A 12056-nucleotide genomic window follows, 5' to 3' on the forward strand; every position below is an offset into this window, starting at 1 on the left:
TAAATGTGAGCCAAAATCATCACAACTAAAAGAACCAAAGGTTTAAACTACTTCAGTCTGTGTGCACTGAATTTATTTAATACACGAGTTTCACAATTTGAGTTGAATTACTGAAATAAATTAACTTTTCCACAACATTCAGATTTATTGAGATGCACCTGTATTTTCAAAAAGTGCAGTGCTATATGCAGTCAACCTCCATTTTTTGGCTTGAAAGAGACAGAAAAGATTTTCAGTATAGGATTATTGTTTTTACTGTACATTGTGAGAGTTTAGAAAATGAACGTTTCCTTGCACTGTAATGATTTTGACAGCGAGACAGTCAGTAGTGCTAGAACAAGCTTTTCTAACTAATCATCACTAAAACACCTAGAACACCACCTTAATTTATTTTAAGCAGTCTTTATTAAAGGACACTGGTCTGTTGAAAAATAATTAATGAAGTCATCTCTTCAACACAAAAACTCTACAGACAATACAAAATAGAATATGGCATGATATGGTTTAAACATTGGCTTTTGTAGAGATCTTGGAAAAACAACTCAATTCAGACCTGCTCTACTGCTTGTCAAAAAAAGTAACAACCTTTTAAAAAGGTACAATTAAATTTCTTGCTTTACTTTGCCTGAGACCAAATACATTGCAATACACATTTCACCCAAATCCTTAGAAAACCCACTAAAACTTAATAAATTAACACAAGGCACTCTGCGCTGATATTCACAATGCTGTATATGAGAGAAGACAGTGACTATATTGTGTATATGGCACATAGATAAACAGAAGACTGAGCAATCCAAGTTTCCGGTCCATAACTGTTTAAAGTTATTTGTTAAAGGCAACAGTCAATAAAGGATATCCCACAAATTGCATAGAAAAGATATATGGTGATATATGTACATTGTGTAGTAGCGAACCAACTGGTCACCTATGATCGGACTAGTTTAATCCCTTGCCCTGTGTCTAGTATATTGGGAGGGAACCAAGAAAGTTTCAGTCTTCTGACGCAGCGCAGACACACACTACATAGCCACAGGAGGTTGAGTCCGCAGCACCAGTTCGCAACAGCCACCAGTGGGTACGTGGCCTTGGGGAAGTTTGTTTTCCAGTGCTTGGCCACATCACTTCCGGTGGGCAGGTGGAGAGAGTAGTCACTCCAGGGTTTGGACACGCCGTATATAGCAGAGATGACCCGACCCCTCTCTGACCACTGCACGCCACTGTCAGGATCGCAGTTGTACTTCACCCACTCTGCGGTGAAGTCTCCCAATCGAGGGGCTTCCTGGGCTTCAGCATCCTGAACAGGGCTCATCTTGGCTCCTTGTACTGCCACATACATCTTTTCCACCTTTCGAACCGCCTTCACCCATGGCGCAGAATTCTCAGTGTCGAGGACAAGGATGAGGCGGGAGGAGAAGCCGGCATTCCGTTCCTTCCACATATCAAGGATCTGCTGCAGACGCAAGCAATCGCCACCTGTGAACAAGAAAGGTTGTCATCAATTGAAAGAGAGGGAGTTTCTTTTCTTGACCAGGTGGCTAGAAGAGGCTGTACCAGACCTTAGGGGCCAGTTTTACGATACTGCGCCGATGGGTGTTAAAATTCCTACGGGCGATTGACTGACAGTGTGCAAATTAAAGAACACATATGCAACATCTAATTTCCATAATGACCAATGCAATCTACCAAGCGCAAATTAGCATTAGGATATGTTAGGATTCGGATAATGTGTTGTTCTGGCATTCCAAGTAAATTAATGTGCGTGGAAAAAACCTTCTACCACGCTCTTGCTGTTCTCTGTGGTGCCTCCTCCTAGCAACAAGAAATGCAGCCATTTTCTAGTGCAAAACAGTTAAAGACATGCTATTTTGGGTGTTAAATAATGGCACAAATACCAGTAAGTTTGACGAGAGCAAACGTAGGTAAATCATGTTTCGTGATTCATTTGAAAACTCTCCTCTCTGTAGGGAAACTCCTACAAATGCATATTCAGTAAGATCAGGCGCGAATATAACTCTGTCCACAACTTTTCAGCACTAATTCTTCACTGCTGCACATCTTCAGTAAATACTGACAGAACTACTTTAATGCCAAAAGATGGTTTGCACTGGCACAAGCTGTTAGTAAATCTGGCCCTTGGTTGTTTACTACCAAGGGGTTGCCAACTCTAGACTAGTTCAAAAAACGAGTTTATTCAATCATCATTGCAGCAGCTTGAACTCGAGAAATTCCCATTCACAAATAAAGCAAGTGAAGATGTGACTGGCTGTTGCTGCAGGGGAAAAGAGAGAGACAGTGCGAGCAACACGGAAAAGGTGTAAGAAATCTGACAGTTTGCCATGCTGTGGGAAAGACTGAATAACGCTCTGCAAGAACCTTGTTCAAAAACTGAATGAGGATTCCTGGCTGTTTCTCACCCACCCTGCTCTGATCAAACAGTATGACAGAGGCTGTGACATCCCATATCGCTCATAAGGATTAATACCTCACCGAGTTACAGGACGCACACACCGGCAGGAAGATAAAGCATGGTGGAGTGATGGTGCCAAGATATATCTTTACAGTTCGGAGAGCTTTCAGAACGATAAATTGCTAAAGCCCAGCCAAAATAAAAGCATTCATGCCTTGATGTCTTTTACAAAGACCTGAAAAAGCAATATTGATTTTAGCATTTAAGAACAGGTGATATGAATAACTCCCGATTGGTGCATGACATACAGAAATAAATTGAGTTTGGGTCTTCATACACACATTTTCACCTATACACACTGTACAATTCATAACCTTCACTCTCAGTTTAATTTAGATAATTTCTGCCCTACAAATTGCAACTGCTATCCAGCTCTTACCTGCCAGAGTCCAGTCTCCACTGGGAAGTGTGTGGCCACTGTAGTAGAGGATGTAGGTGTCATGACGTGGGCCTTCTGTGGTGCAGAGCTCCAGAAAGGAGCGCAGATTGGCCTGCAGGGTTTCCAGGCTTAGACTGGTGGAGTAGTCACATCCAAAGGTCTGGATGAGGTGGTGGGAGAAGAGTCTCTGCACAGCGTTCAAAGTAGCTGTGGAGTGCAATTCCTGGCCTTGCCCCGGAGGCAACAGCAATGGCTGTCCATCCGCACTGCATCCCATGGAGAAAAAGGATAAAATGATTCTGAATTGCTAACTGGGTCACCTTGACCTTATGAGTGTACACTGACCCATGTACAAAAAAGAAGAGGGATAAGCACAATGGAAAGTGAATTCAAAAAAAGTTTCGAAAATGTAAGATGGAGAAAAAAGTTACAAAGAAAAGGAGAAAGGCCATAGAAAGGGTGATGTTAATTCTTTTTTGTAATACTTTTTTGTAATTTAGCAGCTCCTCGCAGGGTCAACCTAACCCGTTCTGCCTTTCTAAAAGAGCACAGCAAAGCTTCCGCGGTAAATATCACCAAGAACAGTCAACAATTAGCAACCAAGACCATTATGATTCTCCCCATACCATTGCTTCCCAAAGATTGTGAATATAAAACCAAGACCAATTCTTTGTGGTTGCAGTGTTGAAAGATAATTTCCCATGCTCGTTGAAGACTGAAATGGCAAGTCAAAGGCACAGTGACCCATGAAACTACCCAGGCAGGTGCTGATCTATTCAAGCGTAAACGACCGCTTCTCTGAGCTTGTTTGTCAGGACTCTTTCTTCTCTCTCAATCTAGTAGCTTTCCTGTTTGATCCTATTTTTTCTGCTCAACCCATCCCTGGTTCAACGCCTCTCATTCCCCAACACAAACATTTTAAAAATAATCAGGACCAAGGCAAAATTTTCACTGAAATGCCATTTCACAAGAAGTTTACTAGCAACAAGGCATTTATCAGAACAGATAAACAAGATTTTAATTAAAAGGGCTAATAAATTGTTCACACTTTATATAAACTATTAAAATGCTTTCTGGGTGAATCATCAGAAGATTTGGATGATGGCCAGAGCTCTTCCCTTTTAAATGCGAGAGGAAACAGTACCACAGCATCTGCTAAGAATGAAAACGAGCTATTGCTGCTGAAGGCGAGCCTGTCGACCTCAGCATTTCCCTCTCATCTTCCCAAGAGGCCCTTGTCATGGTAAAAACATGATCTGTACCCATCAAATGGAAGATTACACCTTGCTACATTCCCCTCATGCGCCCGCTCCACACTGAGCCTTTTCACCAACAGTGCTGGAATACTAAGCGTGAAGAGGCTGTGGATCTGCATCCAAATCGACATCATAATCAGCGACCCGACTGAAGGCCTGCCCTGTACCCCACTCTCGCTCTCTCAGTATGCATGGCAAATGCTTCCCCCAGCAGGACCAGCAATAGACAAGTTTATTAAAGGCTATGAGCTTATTTAACGCTAACATGTGTTCATAAGATCCAATCCAGGGTGGTTTTCCACCTTTCTATTTCTGGACACATAGTAAAGGACTGATGGTGATGCAGATTCAAGATGAGCAAGAGTGTGATCATGATTATTACTTTAATCATCTTCCTGATTTAGATACATGAACAAAACAAGCTGTTTTAAAATACTTTATCTACATCATAGTGAAAACACAACAACGGTCAGATTCAAATATCAAAATCTATTCAGTATTCAACAACTTGACCTCACCTGAAGAACAACGAGAACTATACTGGTAAATAAAGGCCAATCAAAATAGAAGTCATTTGCATATACTGATAAAGTCTTAAGAGTACAATAGGAAAAACTGTTTATTTATAAGGGTAAGAGAAAGGATGGAAAGAGGTCATGTAAAAGCATTGTGCGTGGACATTGGGGAAAAATACTATGCAAGTGTAGACCATGGCCCACTCAACAATTAATAATTAATATATAAATATACTTTTGCAGTGGGTACAGATATTTACCTTGTATATATGGATTGACACAAACAGAAGAAAAAATTATTCCACGAGCATAAATAATAGCATTTCAGATAATAATAAAAAATATTCCCTTTCAATGTATTTTCTCTGAAACGGGATTTCACTTGAAGTTCAGTCTTGCATTGCTGCTAATATTATTACTCTATAATAAATTACAAGTAGTTCTCAGTTGGAAGTCACTTTAAGCTTCTGCTAGATGAATACATGTAAGTGCATGTAAACTAATAAATATGATTCATAAGAAAAACAGTTTCTCAGGTATTAATGTTTGTTATATAACACATCAATGAGAAGCATTTTGCATGGTATTGATTTCTATCAATGTACTTGTGACTGAAGTTGAACAGGTTGAACATGTAAGTTTGAAATGTGAAATGTGTTTGTATGCAGTATCTCTGTTGTGTATGTGTGTATGTACCTGCTGTAGCAAGTGGGAATTACCACTGCATACCCAACACAGGTGCCTCCCAAGCAGTTTCCCAGTTCATGGAAGAGTCCATGAGCCAGAGACTCCAGTGGCAGTACCACTAAAAACACACTCATGAAGAGTCCATTAGTGACCTGTGGAGAGGAACCCTTGGTGATCAACAACTCTGAAGTGGATTCAGAGGTACATCCAAACAAACACACTCTAACTTAAAGGCAGAGTTTCAAAAGACTGACATACACATCTTGATGTATGCACACAAGATCACAAAATCACAATAAAAGAGGCTATGCTGGCAATAGCGTATTAGCTCACTACTCTAGCTGTTTAGATTAATTTCAACATTGATATTTGCTCAAATTGATTTTCAATTTTAAGTTTATCAGATGCCAGATGCTAAATTAAACATGCAATGTGATGATGCCATGTGAATCTAAATTTAAATTCTACATTATTCTGTTGCATGCTACATAATGTTTCACATACAATTTGCTTTAAAAATAAAGCCCATTGTGCAGTCCTCAGTGAGCAGTATGCTAGTATTCCTCTTGTTCTCAGGCCTGTTCATTTTAATCAAGGGTACTACAGCCTGGATATACCTCTGACTCACCAGCATATACGGTTTCCATAATCAAAAAAATGAAACATTGCATTTGCTTTACATGCTGGATAACATTAGAAAAGTTGACTCATTGCAGCATTCATATCTATAAGTGTTTATAACTTTAAAGGTTAGATTTGGCACTTGTGCCCAAGGCCTGATGGCTGGATTATTGAGTTGTCCCCAACACTATGCATTATTGGTGTAGACAAGATATTATGGCATATATTATTTTTTACATATTAAAAGAATACTTAAATAAAAATATGAAGTAATTTATGTTGTCATTCACTCACCCTAATGTCATTCTAAATGGAACTTTAGTCTGCAGAACACAGAAGAAGGTATTTTGAAGAATGTTGGTAACCAAACCAAACCAACAGTTTTTGGATACATTGACTTTTACTTTATTGGTGTTTTATTGTATTAAAAATATCTTATTTTGTATTACGCTAAAGACAGTCACAGAGGTTTAGAATGACTTGAGGGTAAGTTCATAATGCCATAATTTTCATTTTTATGTAAATTATGCTTTTTACTAGCATTTATGAAACAAATGTGCCTATTGACACCTTTAAAAGTGGTTTGAGTGATAGGATGGCAATGCAAATTCATTGTTCTTTGGCGCTGGCTGTTAAGGACAGGATTCATGATATCTAGATAAATCAGTATGATTCTGAAGACATTATTCAACATGCTTTACCTGCCATGAGACGGCCCCTAGTATGATGGTGGACATCAGGCAGAAGAGCACCAGCCGTTCAGAGATGAGGCAGAAATGACGCATGCCCCTAGAGGCCATGATCCTGTCCAAACTGAGTGTTTCTGAGCGTTGGGCTGCCCACGTCTTCTGACACTCGCTTAGCTTGGTGTGGAAGCACCATAGTGAGACGAGGAACACCATGTGGCACAGGGTCCACAAAAGGCCAAAGATGCAGAAGCCAGGGATGACCAGGTACCAAACTTTCAAGTTACCCAGCTTCAAGGCACAAAGCACAAAGAAGGCCAGCTCGATGAATGCCAGCGGGAACAGAGAAAATCTCCTCCGTAGACGACCGGCTGAGAGAAACTGCTTCCAGCGCTCTGTCGCCGACAAACTGCTGAAGTACACATCCAGAAGAGGCTCGCAGATAAGCCTGCCCAGGAAGCAGCTGAGCGGAAAGGGGTTTGCTTGGATCTCCAAGGAGTGGAAGAAGGTAGCGCCGGTGATCACAGCAAAGCAGGCTAGATTAGGGAGAGCCAAGGGTGACTTCATGCGAAGGTCCATGATGAGGGCCGTTAACGATAATGTCAGAGCAATCATGGACAGCGATTTGTGGAATACCAAGCTGATGCTTGCGACGGCAAATCCCAGGAGCTCTAGAAACTCACATGAGGTGAGAACGACTGGTTTATACATAGTGCTGCTGCACAGACGATCTGTTAGGGCCCAAAGCGTCCGAACAGCCACACTAGAGAGCAACAGGTAGTTTGTAACCTGCTCTTTTATGTCGTTCTCCAGAGACGGGCTGTTCAGGAAGCACAGGAGTCCCTGCAGGAAGCCGAACCACAGGTGGAAGAGACTTAAACTGGCCAACTCCATTGAAAAGTAGTAATAGAGGATACAGGCTATGGCTGATACGAACAAACCCAAGATGAAGATGACCAGAATCACGGGCTCTGCAGTCTGTTCCCATCGTACGTACATTCCCAAGCACACGGCTACCAGCAAATTGAAGCTGGAGAGATACCCCAGACAGCGGAGGGAGGACCACATGTCCACATCCTTGTCTGATTCCTCTTGGCCTGACATTTTTGAATAGGCTATAATCACAGAGGATTAGGCCTCACTGCTCCAAGACTAGGAAAGACAATGTTGATGCATTCCACTAAAATTAATAATAGAACAAAGGGGTGTTAGTACTAAAGTCAGTGATGCAATTACAAAAATATCAAAAACACATTCATATAATTGATGTATTGATCATGCATGCAATATGATTTCACTCTGGTAAATCAAAGGTTTTGTGTTTAAAGTCCAATTATACAAATGTGCATATTTCCTTTACAGAATACACTCTACAAACTGTATGAATATACAGAATATTGTTTAGATTTAGATGCTGAATTTAAAAAACATCTCAACAGTAATATACACTGTATCTGGAGTGAAAGGTGTGACAACTAGCCCTGGTGTCACCTTCATATACATGTAACTTAAACAAAAAGAGAGAGGAGATCAGTTGTTTTAAGCATTTGATGGTTTTGCCAAATTAAAACGATCATACGATTTTTTGACACCGATGTATACATAATAGTTATGTTGGTCGATCCTGTTCGATACAATACGAGTGCCAAAGTTCAGGATTAATAGAAGTCGGATGTGAAACTGCCACATGAACAGCACAGACCAGACACTCAACTTTATCACTGTAAACACTGAAGGCATTTATATATCGCGATAACACTTCGAAATGTGAGTATTAACGACTTACTTATGTAATTCATCTCATCTTCGTTTAAAAATAACATATGCAATCTGAAATTTTCTTACATTTGTTCACAACAACGAGTTTTTGGCTTCCCGATGTCCATGATACTTCCGGACTCCGAACTACGGCAGCAGAGACGGGACAAAGGCGAAGTATAAAATCCGCATTGACTTTGTGCTTATCACTTCCATTTTCAGGTGTTGTCATATTAAATACAGTTAATTGTTTATTGGATATATACAAGATGTTTTGAGTCCAGTGCACAAATTTGTTGAGTAGCAATGATTAAAAAAAAAAAAATTGTATTATTATTGCTGTATTATTATTATTTCGATTTTTTTTTAACTCGGATACAGTTTATTTTTTTTTCACACAGCATGTGCAACCTGCACAAACAAACAAACAAATAAATAAAAGGTCCTAGAATGTGAATGTTTTGTGGCTATCGATTAAGTGTTACTATCTGTGGGCTGAGTGATTTGAAGAAATCATAAAGCCATGCATTATTATGTATTTATGGGCAAGCTTTATAAGATGCATCAGTTATGATAATTTCTCATTTTTTATGAGTTATGAGCTCACATAGCTGTCTACTACCTACATCAAGGAGGTCTATATAATACTTGGAGAAAACTAGTCTCATTCATTTCAATGGCAGTTGCTCAGCTGGTGCATGACCCTACTGAAGTAGGCTAGGAATCTACTATAAATAAATAATAAATCAGCTAAACTTACACAAATATCTATTAAGGATTTTGTGTCAATTTACCAAGCAAAACTGGTAATGCAAAACCCATTTAATGATCAGGTCTGTGGTAAAGGTTACACAATAACTGGTAATATTTTAGTTTTCAGCATTCTTGCATATTTTCTGTGTAGAATCAGAATGAACGATTCCCGATTCGCAAATGAATGAACTCTTGAGTCGGTTCTCCTTTTAAATGGATTAGCAGCAATTGTTCAGTCTAAAATAAATGGTTTCTAACAGCATGTCAAAACACGTCTTTTTATTGAATTGTCCTCAGACTAAACGCAAAAACAAATATCCTCACCGAAAGTGACTAGCTTTCCTGATTCACCGGCAAATGACTCGTATGACCCATTGTTTTGAAAATCTGAACTTACCCACATATTGTTGTTGTTGCTGTAACGAATCCTTCAATAAGCTTCATGTATTAGGTTCATATATTAATTTGTTGAAAAGCTTTCACGACCTCAAATACCATTTGAATTAGGCTGCTGTATGAGTCAATTCAGTGAATCAGTCATAGCGGTTACTGAATCAACATTTGACTTGCTCACTAAACCTCAATTTATTTTGAGCACTTATAAAGTTCATTAGACTTACAGTTTTCCTGCTCACACACTTGCAAAATGAAGCACTGCATTCAAAATATCACAAACACATCTCAAAAGTAATTTTTTTTTTTTTTTTACAAACGTTGCAAACACCTTTGCCATAATTTTATATTTTTGGATATATCATATACACACAGTTATTCAAATTTAGCTCTTCTTTCATGAGCTCATATGTACATTGCTGTTAAAGATTGAATAGCCTAATTGGCAGAGAGATGTGGAAAATATTCACAGTAAACACGAAAGAAAGACTGAAACCAAACTTTTCTTTTGCTGCAAGCATTTGTGGTTGTGAATACAGTATTACACAGTACATATGTGTAGTTGTGTAGATGTTTATTTCCAGTATAGGCCTGTTCTAAAGCCTTGATTGGTTGGTGTGGCACTGTGAGACACTGATGAATTAGCGTGCCATTTTGATTGGTTGTGTTTCAAAAAGGAAATCTAGATACTTCCTGTTAGATTTTTGTGTGTTACATTGTGTATTGTCTTTTAAAACAGAGTCAAAGTAAATGTACACAGCTGCATCCATTGCTCATCAAAACCATTTACAGTAATAGAGTGGAGGTTAGCTGGTTTGTATGACCGTCTGCGTGTGTGGGATAGCAGTTTGAGGCACATGATAATATAGACATATGAAGAAAGGATGAAATAAAGAGAAGTGTGCACGGTCTCAGAGTGCATTAAAGGGTCATAGCCTTTTATAAATACACCCAATTAGTCCACATTCACCTTTTTGAATGAAATATTGAGGTCATTTTTCACAAAATGGGCCATGTAATTCTGAAGTAACAAGATAAGTGCAACAAAGGGGATGGGCTTTTTTTAATTAGCGCTGACGGTTGAATGTATAATTGAGAGCTCTGAGCATGTGTTTGAATCCTTCCTGAGTCCCTCAAACACAAATAAGCATGCACATAATACATTTTTGTTGCTCTTTTAAAGATGTTGGACTATTGCAGGAGTCAATGCTTGTGTGATTTCTGGACTTTCAGTGGGCTACACGACTCCATCCACCTCTTCTTCCCCCGCAGAGAAAAATAAGAGAGAAAAAACCTATGAATAATGCACACCTGTACTCCTCCGCACCACCTGACGACCTGTATGTAGCATCATATTAAAAAGAGCCATATCAAATATAAATACCACTCTGAAAAAAGTGCAGCAAGCATCTTCAGTTAAGCTGATTGAATTTGATTTGAACGTTGACTAAATGTTTTCCAGAGAGGATAATTGCTCTAATTAATTGAATGTCCCTCTTGACCATGTACACAATGTATAAGAAAACTGCTGCCACATTGAGGGGGAAAAAATGTGTGAAAAAGTGTTTACCTAGGCCTGTGTTGTTGTGGTTTCACATCTGGGCTGGCCTTCTTTTGGATGCTGCCTGAAAGAGAGTTCTTGACTAGTTTAACCAGCAAGGTCATGTTGGTTAACCAGCTTCAACAAATAATTTTACCAATGTAAAATCAAAAACAGTTTCTTTTTGGATTTAAGGGCCCTATTTTAACGATCTAAATGCAAAGTGTAAAGCGCACGGCGCAGGTGCACTCAGGGCGTGTCCAAATCCACTTTTGTTATTTTAACGATGGAAAAATGGTTGGCGCGCCCAGACGCAGGGCCTAAACGGGTTGTCCCTATTCTCTTAATGAGTAATGGGTGTTTTTGGGCGTAACGTGCAATAAACCAATCAGAGTCTCATCTTCCATTCCCTTTCAGAGCCAGTTGTGTTCATGCCATGACGGATTTGCTATTTACACAGCGGAATTTAGCAAGCGCAAAAAACGTATGCATTGCAATCCTTTAATTTTTTATATTTGCCATGTTATACGCTCTTTAAGTATACGCTCTTTAAATAACAAAGAAAAAACATTGTGCCAGACTTTAGACTGAGTTTGAGTTGGTCTATGGCGCAGTTTATTTTCAGCTCCTTAAAATAGCAATGTGCAAGTAATGCGCCTAAACACACCTCTTTTTTAGACCAGCACACCCATGGGTGCAAAAATGAGTGCAAATACAGTACATTTGCTAATTAAACGACGTGGAGCTGGAAGGGGAAAATGTGAACAGCGCCAGACTGAAACTAGCAAACACACTTGTGCTGCGCCTTGCGTCGCATTGCGCCGGGTGTATGATAGTGGCCAAAGTGTTGATTCAGAACAGGTTTATATGTAATAGTTTGCAAAATGTAAAAAAGAATAATAATATTAATATTAAAATTTTTTTTTAAAACTGTAAGCACTGATTACTGAATTAACCATTTAACAAACTATAATTCATAAATTAAATTCATGAATTGA

The 12056-nt window shown here is 39.2% G+C and overlaps 1 protein-coding gene across 1 annotated transcript; it reads right to left on the minus strand.

Annotated features, from left to right (window-relative positions):
- Positions 1 to 388: 388 nt before the first annotated feature.
- LOC113060272 (transmembrane protein 168-A) lies at positions 389 to 8538 on the minus strand. The gene is made up of 5 exons (XM_026229170.1): positions 8460 to 8538; positions 6630 to 7794; positions 5317 to 5459; positions 2850 to 3115; positions 389 to 1476 (listed from the first exon to the last, which is right to left on the minus strand). Exons 2-5 carry the CDS (start codon positions 7716 to 7718, stop codon positions 929 to 931), a joined length of 2046 nt encoding a protein of 681 aa, XP_026084955.1. The 5' UTR covers positions 7719 to 7794; positions 8460 to 8538; the 3' UTR covers positions 389 to 928.
- Between the last annotated feature and the right edge of the window lie 3518 nt (positions 8539 to 12056).

The sequence above is a fragment of the Carassius auratus genome, chromosome 4, assembly GCF_003368295.1.
Source record: "Carassius auratus strain Wakin chromosome 4, ASM336829v1, whole genome shotgun sequence".
NCBI classification, from domain to species: Eukaryota; Metazoa; Chordata; class Actinopteri; order Cypriniformes; family Cyprinidae; genus Carassius; species Carassius auratus.